Source organism: Odontesthes bonariensis, chromosome 15 (genome assembly GCF_027942865.1).
Source record: "Odontesthes bonariensis isolate fOdoBon6 chromosome 15, fOdoBon6.hap1, whole genome shotgun sequence".
Taxonomy (NCBI): domain Eukaryota; kingdom Metazoa; phylum Chordata; class Actinopteri; order Atheriniformes; family Atherinopsidae; genus Odontesthes; species Odontesthes bonariensis.
Window position 1 is genome coordinate 23,500,585 of NC_134520.1, and position 16,395 is coordinate 23,516,979.

Below are 16,395 nucleotides of genomic sequence, written 5' to 3' on the forward strand. Positions count from 1 at the left end.
CTTTTGTTTTTGTGGAAATGAACATATTTTTGTAGATATTCTCTTTATTCCTGTTGTCATTTAAATCTTTTAATTGCAGTTGGCATGACTGTTACAAATGAGAATTAGAATTAGTCCAATCCACAATGTATTTTTGTTGCAGTCTTCTTTAATGTGACAGAGAAAAACATTTTAGACACCCAACAAGACTTGACAATAAGAAAGATGTAAACTACTGTCTACCAGTCAAAAACACAGGTAGATATATAGACAGATGGTTAAGGTCCTCTCATGTCACTCACAATTATTGTACATGAGTTGAGGAATGTGTACACTATCCTGAATGTAAAATTAGATGTTTTGGTGCCCTCTTCTTTATATTCAATGCAGGCTGAAGACACTTGCGCATCAAACTCAACTGGAGGCTAAAACTACCTCTTATAGAATAGAATAGAAAAATACTTTATTAAATTCTATTCTATAAGAGGTAGTTTTAAGCAGTAGGCCTACAGGTTTTCAACTAAAAAGGAGAAAATTGTTTTTTTTGTCAAATTCTTACGGATTCAGCACAGTATATCCCGGCAGTAGCCTAAAATTAAAAAGGAAAAAAATAATTTTGAACGATTTGACTGGTGAATTCATGGAACTAGACTTTAGACAGTCTTCTGATTCACTAGAATAAGTTTTATCTGAGCTAGCTATATGCTAACGTTCAAATTAGCATAGCTTAACGACACCAAATTCACAAACGAGGTAAAAATATACAGATTAACTACAGGTCAGATGAGCAGTTTATAAAATCATTCTCAGGTATATAAAGCGAGGATCTGACCACCACACGAATGATGTCATCACACATTCAAACTACTTTTTCTGTCATTTTTGGATTTCCTTTAAAAGTTTTCACGTCTGCGGTGGATTGTGGGTGTGGCCTCGGGGCGTCATCCTTTCAGTTGATTGGTGGTTTGCGTCTGCGTCCGCATGGCAACCGCGAGCTGTGTACAAGAAACAAGGCAGAGGGGAGCCTTCTGGAAATCAGATTACAACAATCAAACACCTGCCTGTCTTCCTCTTTGTGTTCAATTCAGAGACCGCAGAGGGAGAGGAGCGGCTCTAATGCGGCGTGTCGTTGGCGCAAAACTGACAGGTGAGGAGCCAGGTACAGACTGAGCCTGCGGTGTGGTCTTATGCGGGGAAATTTAATGATATGGCTGTCCTGGATGTGTCCAGTTAGCTGCTTTGCGTGCAAGTGAACGTTCAGTGATGTCATGATCGTGCGAACAAGGTGTGTCTGGGTGCAGATAAAGTGCTGAGCCTGTCAGATTTGGGCCGCAGACCGGCTGCCACATCCAGGACCAAAGCTGGCTGTTGTTCTTTTATTTTTTTTGTGCAGGCGGGGGACAAGGCGGTGTCACCAGCTGCCACCCGGAGGCATCACGTCTCTCTCCGCTTTTCACGAGTGCACCGTGCACAGACAGTGACGGACCCCTTAATGTCTCGCTGTAACTGTCTGTGTGATGTTGCAGCGTTTAACCATTTATATACCTGCCCTGGCTAAACAACTGCGTTTTTAGGTATTCCCTTGTACCATTGCCAAAGTCTGGAGTCTATTTACCACTTGAAATTGTTCCAAACTTTATTTTTTAATCAATTCATTAAAACGAAAAAAAGAAGAAGGGAATACTATTGTATTTGAGCTTCAGTGAGTGAGCCACTGGGCACGGTGTGCAATAAAAAGTGTTCCTCAGTGTTTGCATCATTAGCATTGTGTTTGTGCACTATCACTGCTCATTTATTTAGTCGCTCATGCCTACACACACTACACTGTTGGGATTGCTTGATAAAGCCAAATTTGCTGTAATTTTGCAATGATCTGCAAATCACTTAAACTCTATTTGACTGGAAATAGTACGAAAGCACATTCCAATGTTTCATTACATACGTATTACTTGCTTATTTACTTATGAGCCACTTATTTGTTTGAGCAAAATGCTCAAATTCAAGTCGAGCATATACTTTCTTAAAAGGCCATTTGTTGACAGCAAAATGGCTTAAAGGGGTGGGAGAGAAGACTGGAAAAAGTGCTTTTATATAACCTATCAAGGTGTATATATTTATGTCTGTTCTCCTTATCTCCCCCCCCCCCCCTCCTGCAGATTATGTGAACAACTTCGAAGCACAAAAACCTTGGGTCAGCCACCAACAGCATACATGTAAATAATGATTTAAGCCTTAAGTCTAAATGTTTAATAGACTTGATTGGAATTCCTAAAACAAAGCTGACAATAAGTTAAAAAAAAATTGAATTAAAATAGCCTATATATATATACTAAATATAGTAAACCTTTTGATTTTGGTCAACAGCCTTTTTCCCCTCTTTTAGTGCAACTTTTCCATTAGCATGCCTATCTACTTCTCACTTCCTGTTTCCCAGCCAGCTACAAGCTGCCACAACACGTCTGTAATCATGACGGCAGAGGAGACCATCAACATCAAGGAGGTGGAGGTGATCAAGCTGATACTGGACTTCCTCAACTCCAAGAGGCTGCACATCAGCATGCTGGCCTTGGAGAAAGAGAGCGGCGTTATTAACGGACTCTACTCTGATGACATGCTCTTTCTCAGGTGTGACTGCACACTTGTATGATATGCAAGAGGAGACACTAAAAGGAGTTTTTATAACGTGCATCAGCCTCCGAAGCATCGTGTTTGCAGGTGTGATGGGGCCGATTGTTGCTGACGGTTGCTTGATGGTTACTTTCAACAGGCAACTCATTTTGGACGGCCAGTGGGAGGAGGTGATGCAGTTCATTCAGCCTTTAGAAGGGATGGACAAGTTTGACAAGAAAAGGTCGGGGAGGATTTTTATTTGCATGATTCCCATCAGTGCTTTACTGACTAAAGTGTCATGTAGAAGATGTTTAAAGACCGGAGGGATTTTCTGGTTAGAGATTATGAAGAGAAAGCTGGCCTATCTGAAACTGAGGCTTACTATGTTTGTGTTATCTACTCTTCAAACGTTATATTAGCTGCAGACATTGTAATAGGTCCCTTCACTTCCACACTGACTTTGCCTGTAAAGCAGAGGGTTGGTAGCCTCAGGGACTAAAACTGGGTCAAGTTCCAGTACTGCAGCAGCATGATCATTTCATCATCCTGGTGTCCTGTTCCTTACCTGCCACTCTACACACATGGGGAACATTTTAAACTCAATAAAATTGTTAATCATCAGAATGCACTTCCTAATGCTTCAATTTGTGTTTCTAGGTTTCGTTACATCATCCTGAAGCAGAAGTTTCTGGAAGTTTTGTGCGTAAATAACGCCATGTCAGCTGCTGAAGATCCTCATAACGTATGTATATGATTAATTAACTTGTCCAGCTCATAAACTCGACTTATCCCAGAGAGATAATCCACTGATCCATGTAATCCACCAGTGAAGCAACAGTCTCTTTATAGAATTTATGATAGTTTTCAGATTCTGATTTTTCCAGAATTTTAAAATAATAGTCTCAGATAACCTACTTTTTGGAGTGTAAAAGCTTTTAACGGCTGTCGTGAAGCATAAAAGTCCCCCACTGCTCACACAAAGCGATCAAATTGTCAGATCGTTCGACTCCAATTGAAAGACCAAATTATGCTCAATTACAGGTTCATCATTTTATTTTAGAGTGCTCTAATGTTCAAGGCCACCCTTTGAAAAGTCTAGGTAATGAATTAGTCATTTCAGAAGCAGTGTGTTCTGTTAGATGGAACTTTGGGTTTTGTGATTCTGCAGATCATTTAGATGAACAAACAGCGTAGAACATAATGACGTGGGTGGATACAAAAAACACAGTATGATCTCTTTCAGCTAATAAAAATTTATCTAGGTACCTAACCATTTGTCTTGGTACCTGACTTATCGCACTTACTCTAGCACTAGTTATGCCCTTAGCTGTTTGGTTTTGGAAGGAAATGCACTTATGATTTCTTGTGACCTGAAGTTCTTTTGCCTACTGAGGTGGAACACACTTATTGTAAGTCGCTTTGGATAAAAGCGTCTGCAAAATGACCGTAATGTAATGTAATGTAAAAAAAGTTTCAGGTTTTACAGATTTTTTTATTTGTCTGATCTTCTGAATTTGTACGGAACAGAAAATTCTATCCTTTGTCTGCTAAATACCAGTGAACTCAGCTGCTAAATACATCACTATAATCACATCGTCAGCCTCACCATTCCCTGAATTTCCTGCCATCTGCAGCTGGAGCTCACCATGCAAGAGGCAGTCAAGTGTCTCCACTGTCTGGAGGACTTCTGCCCGACCAAGGAAGACTATAGCAAGTTGTGTCTCTTGCTCACCCTACCTCGCCTCACCCACCACTCAGAGTTCAAAGACTGGAACCCGAGCACAGCTCGTGTGCACTGCTTCGAGGAGGCCTGTGCTATGGTAGCTGAGTTCATCCCCGCAGACAGGAAGCTGAGTGAGGCAGGCTTCAGAGCGAGCGGGAATCGCCTCTTCCAACTCCTCATCAAAGGGATCCTTTATGAATGCTGCGTTGAGTTCTGTCAGGTATGATAATACTCTGAAGATTAAACGGGTTACAGTTTAGCTGAAGTTAAACCATGTTAAAGGTTCAATGCGCAAAGCTCATGCTACCTCTGCAAATTTGAAGAAAGACTCAAAAATCCGTTGCCATCTTTTAAGGCACAATAACGCACTGTTTTCTGGTGCAAAACTGAATGAAGTCGTATCACGTGGTGTACAGAACAAGTTATTGAACATGACAAATCTAAGGGCACATTTGTGTTTTCTAGAGTAAAGCTACAGAGGAAGAGATCAGCGAGGGGGAAGTGTTGCTCGGCTTGGATTTGCTGTGCGGGAACGGCTGCAATGAGCTGGATTTGTCATTGCTCTCCTGGCTGCAGAACCTCTCCTCAACTGCCTTCACCTGCGCCTTCCAGCAGAAGACCCTGAACATCCACACGGACCGCCTGGTGAAACCCAGCAAGGCCGGACACGCTGACCTCCTCACTCCATTAATCAACCGTCTTTCCCCCTGCCCCACCTCACCCTTTCGTCAGCGACCTCATTCAGCTGACACCTACATGTCCAGATCCCTCAACCCCGCGCTGGACGGCCTGTCCCATGGTCTGGCAGCACAGGACAAGAGAGGCATGGAGGCCAACATGAAGTCTAATCTCAGCCGGAGTCTAGTGGAGAACAACGTACATCACCTGGATGATTCCCCTGAAAGGTGGGTTCCAGAATGCTGTGTAAGGCAATTGTCATAGTACATGGGAAAATAAATTGTATAATACAGTGCACACCATTATCCATGACTTTGATTTATTTTGATTTGATTTCAAATGTTTGCTTTTGTTTTTGTTCTTTTTTTTAGATGTCCTAACTTTTTGAATAATTTTACTTCTGCAACCTCTGGCCAGTTGTATAAAAAACCTATAGTGATGTTTTAAAGTATGTAATTCCGACAGAATAGAATGTATTTATTCTAGAATATATGCATATATGTATCGATGTTCGATGTATGTTGGATAATCTTTGTTTTTCCTCATCCAGAGCTGTCTTACTCAGTTGTGCACCTAGATGTTCCCGTATGACTCCATCCATAGCATCATTAATCCCATTAGCCCTGCCTTTACACACTTGTAATGCACTATCTGTTAACAGGGCTGCACACAGCACTTGATAGTGTAGCTTGATGGATGTGATGCCATCCTGCCATACACCGTTCTAAATGAATGCTTTGAATTGAAGATCATTTTCCTGTGTGGAAACATGAGATGTTTGACAGCATAGGTATGATTTTAGCAGGGTCCACATGGTCTATTCATCCACTACAATGGCTTCCTAGATTATCAGTATCAGGCCTTAGTCATGTTCTCAATCACTGTTTCATCATCAGGTCCACTGCTGTTGACTGTTCACAAAGAGGAAAATTGTCAAACTGCAGCTCCTCGTTTAAAAAATAAATAAATAAATAAATAAAAGCTAAGGACATAAGGCACAATGGTTAAGTCCACCAGCTCATTCCGTTCAAGAGACGATGACAAGTTTGCTTTACAGTGTGATCTCAAATAGATTTTATAAAATTGCAAACAAGATGTTGCCAGGTTCTCTCTGTCTCCACCTGCTGGACACAGCTAAAGAGTACAACCAGTACACTGATTATGGAATAAACTACAAGGTTCTTACACTGGTTTACACACAACTACTTTTTTTCCCAAGTTGTTTTTGCACATTTGCGAAACGCTTATGTACTTTTGTATTTATGTTCCCTGAAATCTGCTCAAATGGACTGCCACACAGTCATTCGTATGTTTTCCTGTCTGCAGGAAGCACCCACAGGGGCTGGAAGGGCCCAACGTAACACGTACCCCTTTAACTCCGGGGAAAGATGGCGGGCCACCCTGCAGTACAGAAACACATGAGGTGATATGAACGGCAGGCCGTAAATGAGGTTTTACAGTTTGTGCAGCTTAGACCTTAAAGAGACCGTTGATCTATGAAGGGTCATCCTATGTTATCTTTGGTGTATATTAGACTATCTGTGGCTGAGTGTTTTCAGGTGAAGGAGGGATCTGTTTTATTTCTTTTTTTTACTTTTTTTCTTCTTCAGATGTCTAGAGTCATTATTGCTGATTTAAGGGATATAGTATTAATTCCCCCGAATCCCTGAACTGCCTGGCTTTAGTACCTTTACCATGTCATAAATCTTGTCTAAATCTCTGCTGGAGCTGACCATGGGGTACTTGCACCCCACTGACTGCCCCCTTGTCTCAGTGTAGGAGATGGAGATCATGGACCCTGGAAGCACATAATCTGGTTTGATGTGCGATTGCATCCAAGATGGCCTACTGCTTTCATCATCACTCATATTTATGCATCCCACAGGAGCAAAGTACTTTGAGATTAGATTGTTTTTTTTGTGTGTGTGTGAGCGTGTGTGAAAGGTGGGGAGAGGCACAAAGGAGAATAACCTCTGTAGGGCCTTGAAAACTTTTTTTTTATGGGATATTTATGGAGGACACGGCCTTGGGAGCTGAAGCGTTGTTAGTAGTTGCTCTTGGAAAAAGTTTGTCAGGCAGTAAAAGATATTCTACCAGGTTCCAGGACCTGCTCAGCTAAAACATCTGCTCTCTTAACACTTGAACAATTTCTTCTACAATTCCTACAACCAAAATTTGCTCATATTGGGTCACGGCCTATGTGTGTGTGTGTGTGTGTGTGTGTGTGTGTGTGTGTGTGTGTGTGTGTGTGTGTGTGTGTGTGTGTGTGTCTGTCTGTCTGTCTAGCGTTGTGACTCCACAGAGCACATCCAGGAATATTACAGGCAGCGGCTTCGCGTGCAGCAGCACCTGGAACAGAAGCAGCATCAGAGGCAGCTTTACCAGCAGATGCTGCTGGAAGGAGGAGTGAAGCCTCAGGATGGAGCCCAACACAACCTCACCGAGACGTTTCTCAGCAGGTGAGGAAGTCAGATGAAAAGATTCAGGCATCACTGTCGAGTGAAACACAACCTCAGCGCTACCAGAGATCTCGTCTTTTGTGTAGATCCATTCAGAGGTTGGAGGAGATGAATGTCAGTATTGACCACAAAGGAGACGAAGTGATGAACCATTTGGGGCAGCACTGGAATGGACTGACGGAGAACAATAGCACCTCCAGCCCCAGAGTGACCAACACACGCCACACAGCAGATAAAGGGCTGTCGAGTGACAAGCCCGATGGGGTTAGCAGCAGCGCCCCATTAAGCTCTGGGAACCATGGTTCGCCTTCACTCAGTGAGTCCACAGTTCCTACCAGTCAAAGGTAAGAACTTGCCAACTGTCTGGTTATCAGATTTCACAGAAAATCGGATAAAAGTTTTTTCTGACTATTATTTATGCTGCAACTGTATCAGTGTTTACATTGTCATCATCAGTGCTGAAAGAATCAGAGCGTCTGCTCCTGCTATCCACGACGATTCTGGCTCCTCTGCAACATGTAACACACACAAGGTAAAGCAAAGTGTCAACAAAGCCAGTAGAGAGCTCTGTCAAGCTTTTACTTGTATAGTTAATCGTTTTGACATTAATTACATGACAAGTCTTAATGTAGTGAATCCCCCTGTTTACATTTTGAGTAAATGAAAAATCCCATTTGCCGACTTAATGAAACTTATCATAATGCTAAAGATGACCTTTCTGCTATTGTGCAGACCGGGAAGTCCAAAACACAGTTTGTCAAGGTGAACCAGCTGGAGGACACGCAGGCGGTGCGTGCGGTGGCCTTCCATCCCTCCGGTGCACTGTACGCCGTCGGCTCCAACTCAAAAACCCTGAGAGTTTGTGCCTACCCAGAAACGCTGACCACTAAGTAGGCACCATTCACAGCTGCCCACCATGAAATATCTTAAGATAGAGGAGGTGTTTCTTGAATAGTTGCAGAATAGCTGATGACTTGATAGAATGCTCACACGAGTACATTGGGATTTATGCATCTCATGGATTTTAAAAACATAGAGTGTTGTTTTTTGTTGTCAAAGCACGATAATTAGATGTGTTAAATGTATTTTATGGCAGAAGTTTCATCTCTCAGAAATCAATGCTGTGGAAACATAAAGACTAATTGGTCTAAATGAGGAGAATCCGGCTGGGAAAGTCACGCCCCGACAGTTTTCCAATCCGTGTCTGATGCGCTTGCTCCCTTAGTGGTTCTGGTGCAGTCAAGCAGCCGGCGGTGCGCTTCAGAAGGAACAAACATCACAAGGGCTCAATCTACTGTGTGGCCTGGAGCCACTGTGGACAGCTGTTGGCTACTGGCTCCAATGATAAATACGTTAAGGTCTTGCCTTTCAATGCGGACAGCTGCAACGCTACAGGTACAGTTAATCAGTTTTAGTTTATTTTTTTAAGATTCTTTAAAAGTACATATCTTCTTTTTTTTGTATCTCTTTTAATGTTGATCTATGTGTGTGTGTGTGTGTGTGTGTGTGTGTGTGTTTGTTTGTTTGTTTTTGTTTTTTTACCAAGTTCAGAGTCCACACCAAAGGAAGTCATTTTCACTCCTCATGAATTATCTCTTTCACAATCCCGGGGTGTGATAAAAACAGTCTTTTTCAGATGATTCCAAACAGCAGGATACGATCCACAAGTAACCAAGTGGCAGCCATGATAATAGCTGGTAGATTTTTCTACTTTCTAAGAAAAGTAGCTTTAGTGGCTTCTTTTTTATATATCCTTTTTATGAGGTTATGCCATCCCAGAAATGATAGGAAAAGCAGCAGTATTCAGCGCATCATTTTGTAAGACACTATCACACTATTTGGGATGGAAAAGATAGCCTGGTAAAAGTGAAGTTAGGATCTCTCAGCAGTCCATTTGTCTTTTACAAAATCCTCAACTCCATGGAGAATGTCACAAATACTTGTTGCTTAGGAAAAAACATAAGATGACGTTTATTTAGCTATTTTAGCACATCCTAGGTTTTTCTTCCCGAACTGGGATGCATCACCATGGGACATATTTTCCTAATGCCACCCTAATGGCTACTTTGGCATGCCTCAGACAAAATATGAGCAATTTCACTATTTCAGCTGACCAGTGAGTGCAGACTGGGAAGGACAGGAGCTAACACTGAGCTTTTTTCAGGCAGAAATATGAAAGAGATGCATGGAGCAATAGTTTGAATGAGAAAAAGTTTGTGTTGTTTTGTTAAATGACTGTTAAAATGAAATCACATTACTTTTAACAAGTAACATGCAGGTTATCTCTTGGCAGTGAGTGGCTTTCAAGTAACCCTTTAATGTACACCTCTGATTCAGGCCCCGACCTTGAGTTCAGCATGCATGATGGTACCATAAGGGACCTGGCTTTCATGGAGGGCCCTGAGAGTGGAGGATCCATCTTGATCAGTGCTGGGGCTGGGGACTGTAACATCTACACCACTGACTGTCAGAGAGGACAAGGCCTTCACGCCCTGAGTGGACACACAGGTATTTCAGTTCTTCACTTGCAAGCGAGTGAAAGAAATTACAGAATTACAGAAGACCATCTGAATAAGCATTTATGCACAAGATATCTTACAAAAACTATCAATTATGAGAGGCTATTATAGTTATTACATATAGATATTTACATTTATGTGTGTGTGGCATGTATATAACACCGTTATTACTAATGTCACTGTTATTTTTGAACAGGGCATATTCTGACTCTGTACACATGGGGAGGTTGGATGATCGCCTCGGGTTCTCAGGACAAGACCGTCCGGTTCTGGGACTTGCGTGTGCCGAGCTGTGTTCGGGTGGTGGGAACAACTCTGCACGGCTCAGGTGAGACAAAATCAAGACAAACTTGCACTGGAGCTGATCCCTGACCCAACTGCAAAGGACTGATACCACACTGTTACAGATCACCTTTGTACTGAAGTTGAAGCAGAGCTTGGTAACTTGAATAGCTATTTTGTTAGATGTCCTGACAGTCATAAGTGAAATTGTTGATAATAGGCTGAAAAATAACAGGGCTTCTCATTTAGATCGTGGGAAATATTTAAATATCTGCTCTGCCAGTGACATTACTTCTCTGTCTCACACAGGAAGTGCAGTTGCGTCAGTGGCTGTGGATCCCAGCGGCCGTCTGCTGGCCACTGGTCAGGAGGACAGTACCTGCATGCTGTATGACATTAGAGGAGGCCGCATAGTCCAGACGTGCCGCCCCCACAGCAGTGACATTCGCTCCGTGCGCTTCTCATCTGGAGCCCATCATCTCCTCACTGGCTCCTATGACAACAGGATCATCATCAGTGACCTTCAAGGTACCAACACTTTTATGGGGGAGAAAGAAACAAAATGATTGTGCTTGGCGTGCATAATTCAGTACAGACATGCCCAGTAAATTCATTATTTGAATGGAATTATTCAAATTCAAAACCGTTTGACCGCACTTTGTGCCATCTCTGTGAGACGCTTTTCTTCTCCCTGATGCCAGGTGACCTGACAAAGCCCCTCCCTCAGACAGTGGCCGGAGAGCACTGGGACAAGGTCATCCAGTGTAGGTGGCACCCACAAGACGGAACCTTTCTCTCCTCATCTGCCGACCGAACCGTCGTCCTCTGGGCTCCGGGCCCCTGAGAGCCAAAAACGCTGCTATTCACAACAAAAGCAGCCGCGAGTTTAAGAGCAGTGTCCACATACATCCCAGCACGGCATCACTAAGTGCTGTAAGGTGTGTATATGTGCATTGATAGGACTACATATCTTGAACACCGGGTTGTTAACAAAATGCTCAGTTTAAAGCTCAGTGTGTATAGAAGCTGTGACAGAGCCATTCTTGAGGCATGAAGTCACTTAAAAGACAACAGTTTATATCGATGTGTGTGCGTCTGTGTGTGTTTGAACGCCACTTTGTACTGTTAGTATGTGGTTACGTGTGTTTGCAAGTAAACACGATGCCGTATAAGTGTGTGTGTATTTGGCTTTACGGTTGGACTGTAATTGAATTTAGAGGATAATGATAAGCATACTTAGCATATGCTAAAAAAGAGGAAACAGTAATATTTTAGTGTTTCCGTTTGGGATCCATGTGACTCAACTCTTAAAAACATTGGATGTGTCTGTATAATTGCTTCATCATTTTCTTTTGGCTTTTCTAACTACAGTGTAAAGATGAAATAGCAAAGTGTTAACAAAATGGCAGAAAACGCCTGCCTCAAAAAACACGAGTGAGTTCACTGCAAGCACACTTTGAAATGAACACAGTCTTCTCTCACAATGCGCGGATACATTTGAGTCGGCTGCAATCACAACATGGTACAAAAATGATGATGGCCAGTTTATGAAAGATTCAGCTTTTGGTGTAACACAACATCAGCATTTTTAACTAGATTCATCAAAGCATGACTCTGTTATTCTGGTTTCTACTGGGAACAGTGACTGGACACCACGTTCAGTTATGCATATCATAATGTGCCTTTTTGTAATGGTCATAGTGATTTTGGGATGTTTTAATCGAGAGATTATTTATTTGTAATTTTATTTAGGTATTGTTTTCATATGACTTGACAACTGTAAATTCTGTAAAAATGCTGCAGAAAAACTGTTACCATTCTTGGCCACTTAGGGTGTAAAAACAAGAGTCTCTTTCTCTGGTATAATCAGAAGATTTGTTTAGTTATTGGTGCTTTATATGAGGGCTCAAAACATAGAAATTGTAGAAGTTTGGCATTTCAGTGGTCTGGAAAGTCATTTCTAAAGGTGTCTCTGACAAGAATTCAGCAAACAAAACAAAGACATTGCAATTTTGCAATGTTTTCTTTTGTCAGTTCTGGCATGTGCACATTGATGTGCAAGTTCACAGTGCAGACTCTGATGGCCAATACATTTGCTGAAATTTTAAAGGGTGAGCACAGTTAAACCAAAGCTTAGAACAGCTGTAAGAAATCAGCTCTTCCTAACGTTAAAAATGAGCAAATGTTACTTAAAGTTGTCGCTTCCAAAACAAACCTGGCGCTTTAAAACATTAATGCAGACTGAAAAAAAAACGTGGTTGCGCTACAAAATCTGTGAGAAGTTTTCTGTATTCATGCATAACTATGACCTGATCACCGCATTTTCTGAAACTTTTGCCTTGCTCTGTTCTGTTTTGTCCATAAAACAATTTTCCTGTTTAGATCAGACTTCATTTTCCTCAAAAGCTCAAAATTCCAATGGGAGACATTTGGTATTATTTGTTTAAGTTGTGTGAAAATGTGTTGATGTTTTAGGTCTATTTATGTAGATAAATGAAAAGTTTAAAATTTAGTAGGCTTGATATTAATGCAGCTAATCAGTCTGAGAATAACAAAACATCCATTTCTTAGACGAAACTCTCAAAGAATTTCTAGGAAATGTCAGCCGGTTGAAGTGAAGACAATGGCAATAATGCACTTAAACAATGGAAATGCTGCAAGACTGCCCAACGTGAAATGGCAAATCGGGTCTCTTAAATTGGACAACAAGCACCTGATTTCATCCTCACGTTTCCTGAGCACCTAAATAATCACCTTGTTCAGAGAGAGAGAGAGAGGCTCATGCAAGACGAGAGAATATGTCGTGGGTTACCATAATGTGCATCTCTTATTTTTTTAACTACACCCGCTGCTCTCGATGGAATATTCAGTGTTTGTGTCCACCAGTGTAGTCTTTAAATGACGTTTATGGACAAATAAAGAAACCACAGAGTTCACGGGGCTCAAGCTGTTGAAACAACACAAAAAGAGTCTGTCTCGCACTTGTTTTGCTTTTTAATGAATATGTATCTCAAGGCACTTTAGAACAGTCTGATGGAATAAAGATATGAAGTGAAAGATTGTGCTCTTCGTGTATTCATGTATGCAGCAGGCACATCATTGTGTGCACACCGGCGGAATGCAGGGCCAGGATGTACGCAGGTGCACTTTCTTCCCTGCAATTGCTTCCTTAAGCACAGGACGACTGTGCCTGTCCACATTACTTCCATCAATGGCATGGCTTACCTGTGGGTGTTGGCCAAAGCCACTGACAGGATGGAGTTTCCAATTATATTTACTGTGGCTGAAAGGTTTTGAGAAGCAATGAAGAAAAACACTAGAAAAAAAATGAAGTCATGCCTTGCACATGTAAAAATATCAAGTGCAAGAGGGTAGAGATAGTAGGGTGATAGAGGGATGGGGGTAACAGGAAAGAGGAGGGCAAGAGGGGGATTTACCGTCACTCACATGCTGCACTCGATCATTCCCTCTTTTGTGCTGTGGACAATGAGAACCAGAGGTTCAGGGTTTAAAAAGCATTGGCACACTGTTACCGACAGCAACCCTGGAGAGAGACCAGCCAAACTAGAGGTATCAGAAAATAACCTGGATTTACACAGAACCCGCATTTATTGTTCCTACCAGGAAGATCCGACTTTCTTCTTGAAGAGAAAATCAGTGAAGCTGTTTTTGGGGAGCAAGAGGAACTACAAAGGCTCAGGAAAGATTCAGTTTGAGGATCTGTTCTTTTCTAACAACGATAAAGATTTGCGCAGCCTACGAACTGGGCTTCGGACCCTGATATTTGGTGTTACTTATCACAAAAGGATCATTGTTACTAGGGGCATTTAAGACAAATTTCATTTGGATGCACAGTGGTATTTTGACCAGTTTTAAGAGCTGCATTTAGGTGTTAAAATCAGGGTATGAAATCACCGGTTTGCTGGCTGGGTGACAGAGACCAACAGTGCTGACGGTTCAGTTGCTCGGTATTGGAAGAGTTTGTGGTGTATAGAGAGGAATTAGTGGTGGACAAAGGCTTGGAAATGCCTGATGGGCAAGCCTATTGTCATAAATCAGTTTGGCTCAAGTGCTTTGCTGGCTACAACCAATTTCATTATTGATTTTGTTCATCTTATACGGGGACAAGTATTGATTGACATTTGTGTTTTTAAACTTCAATCCCTTCCACTGGTGTGCATCGCATTTGGAAGCATTTGAAGTAGAATACAATGTGTTAATCTGTTGGCTATCAAAATTAAACTAAGCAGTATTACATAGGAAATTGAGAGAGGCATGGTTCGCATTAATTATTGGAGCTTTACAGCCTTTAACTTCACAGGAGGATGTTTCCCTAAATTGAGACTAGCAGCTGAAGTTCTGAATTGTCAAACTCACGACTATCAAAGAGATGCATCTAAATTTAAGTGCATGAAGAAATTGTGTTGTTTTTAGTTGATATGTAACAGATATATTTGGTTAAAGTGTCTGATGCATTGCTTAGTTACCTGCCTTTTTAGTTCATAATCATGATAGAAGAATAACTATAAAAGCCAACAAAATAAAAAACTGTAGTTAAAGGAATAGAAAATGCTTTTTTAAATAGACAGTAAGTCGTAAATGTCTAAGATAAACTTTAATAATGTTTATTAATGTGTCCTCTCTACCCTGAACAGTTGCTGAATGTTTAGGGGGGCTGTGTTTTCCCAGGCTTCTCCACGATGCTGTATACTTTAGCAGGAGGGGGCACTCTGTGTGGTGTGGCCGCCCTTGTGCTTCTCATTGTTTCCACAGCAACGGACTTCTGGATGCAGTATCGGTACTCGGGTAGCTCAGCCAATCAAGGGCTTTGGAGGTTCTGCATCAACCACAAATGCCATGCCCACACCACAACTGTGGGTAAGCACAGCAGGAATTGCCTTTGGATATTTTTGTCTGCTTTAACTGTTTTCATCACCTGTTAAATTAACCCAGTTGTTTAGTATTTGTATGTATATACTGAGCATGTAAAGGTGGTCCTGACCATTATGTGTCCAGCTTTCTGGGATGCTACACGAGCCTTCATGCTGCTGGCAGTGCTTAGCTGTTTTGCCGGTGTGGTGCTCGGCCTAACCGCCTTCACGAACGGCACCAAGAACAAGAGAGTCCGCACGGGTGGCATCGCTCTGGTCCTGTCAGGTAACCAAGGAATGTCAAGGAATACTCCTAACACTGCTTTTGTATTAGACTGTCTCTCAAATCTGAGCCTTTTATATAGTTGGAGTTTGGTGTCACCAAGAGTTTAAGTCCAAGGTAACTTGTAAAATTCTTACAGGTTATATTAATTGTTTTTGTTTTTCCATTTGTGGAAAGGCCTCTCAGAAAATGTGCATCTTTTTTGGGTCTGTTCTCATGACTAACTCAATGGAGTTTCATATTGTTTTCTATCCCAGGTTTTCTTGCATTGCTGGCATTGGCAATTTACACAGGAGTGACCGTCACTTTCTTCGGCAAACGTTTCCTGGACTGGCGCTTCTCCTGGTCCTACATCATAGGCTGGGTTGCTGTCATTTTGGCTTTTGCAGCAGGTCTGTATTGTATTTAATCTCCATTTTACAGGCTATGTACACTGTTGGAGAAATTCCTGAAAGACACAACATTGCACGCTGTTGGGGAAGGGGGTTAGTAAGTTAATAATCAGATACTATGATTTTAGTTTCTGTCAAACATCAAACTTTATGCTTTCTCTTGTATAGAGCAACACAACCTAACACACAGCATCAACACATTAGTCCAAAGACTTTAGAACAAATCTAACAAATGACCTCTGGCTCTCCTGGATTTAAAAAATGTCCACTAACAATCCATGCTTTTAAGTGCTTTTCTTGACATAGGTTGATATGCCTGTCATTCACAGATAGTCTAAAAGGCCTCTGTCATTTCCTTTAGGTGGGTTTCAGCTCTGTGCTTACCAGCGGACCACTGCAGAGCCTGCTCCTTCAAATAACCCGGACAGCTGAACAAGATCAACTTCCTGATTAGCTCTAGTAATGTTGCAACGGATGTTGCTGCTGCTATTGATAACTTAGAATGGAATAAATAGAAATCATGGAGTCTTCTGTGGTTTCACTGCAGCTCTGCTACACATTCAATAAGTTCTTTCTTACTTAACTCCAAAAAATGTAAG

General features: G+C 41.7%; 2 protein-coding genes across 4 annotated transcripts; both read left to right on the forward strand.

Moving 5' to 3' along the window:
- Positions 1-964: 964 nt before the first annotated feature.
- Positions 965-12,762, forward strand: LOC142400575 (WD repeat-containing protein 47-like). Of its 3 annotated transcripts, none has more exons than XM_075485580.1 (17): positions 965-1,138; positions 2,136-2,192; positions 2,414-2,604; positions 2,747-2,830; positions 3,247-3,331; positions 4,224-4,532; positions 4,778-5,217; positions 6,317-6,413; positions 7,277-7,449; positions 7,536-7,793; positions 7,906-7,981; positions 8,182-8,339; positions 8,675-8,844; positions 9,787-9,957; positions 10,165-10,296; positions 10,560-10,778; positions 10,952-12,762. In XM_075485580.1, exons 3-17 carry the CDS (start codon positions 2,447-2,449, stop codon positions 11,092-11,094), a joined length of 2,673 nt encoding a protein of 890 aa, XP_075341695.1. In that variant the 5' UTR covers positions 965-1,138; positions 2,136-2,192; positions 2,414-2,446; the 3' UTR covers positions 11,095-12,762. The 3 variants fall into 3 exon arrangements, with proteins under 3 accessions (XP_075341695.1, XP_075341693.1, XP_075341696.1); XM_075485578.1 differs by having other exon boundaries at positions 965-1,126; XM_075485581.1 differs by lacking the exon at positions 2,136-2,192 and having other exon boundaries at positions 965-1,126.
- Positions 11,118-16,299, forward strand: lim2.2 (lens intrinsic membrane protein 2.2). Its single transcript, XM_075485582.1, has 5 exons — positions 11,118-11,188; positions 14,940-15,128; positions 15,267-15,407; positions 15,662-15,796; positions 16,158-16,299. Exons 2-5 carry the CDS (start codon positions 14,951-14,953, stop codon positions 16,226-16,228), a joined length of 525 nt encoding a protein of 174 aa, XP_075341697.1. The 5' UTR covers positions 11,118-11,188; positions 14,940-14,950; the 3' UTR covers positions 16,229-16,299.
- Positions 16,300-16,395: the final 96 nt, after the last annotated feature.

Excerpts from the sequence above, each read along its gene's own strand:
- LOC142400575 (XM_075485580.1), top strand. The coding sequence starts at position 2,447 with ATGACGGCAGAGGAGACCATCAACATCAAGGAGGTGGAGGTGATCAAG. Across the intron at positions 8,845-9,786 it reads GGACAGCTGCAACGCTACAG|GCCCCGACCTTGAGTTCAGC; the intron begins GTACAGTTAATC and ends CCTCTGATTCAG. Across the intron at positions 10,297-10,559 it reads AACAACTCTGCACGGCTCAG|GAAGTGCAGTTGCGTCAGTG; the intron begins GTGAGACAAAAT and ends TGTCTCACACAG.
- lim2.2 (XM_075485582.1), top strand. The coding sequence starts at position 14,951 with ATGCTGTATACTTTAGCAGGAGGGGGCACTCTGTGTGGTGTGGCCGCC. Across the intron at positions 15,408-15,661 it reads CATCGCTCTGGTCCTGTCAG|GTTTTCTTGCATTGCTGGCA; the intron begins GTAACCAAGGAA and ends TTTCTATCCCAG. Across the intron at positions 15,797-16,157 it reads CATTTTGGCTTTTGCAGCAG|GTGGGTTTCAGCTCTGTGCT; the intron begins GTCTGTATTGTA and ends CATTTCCTTTAG.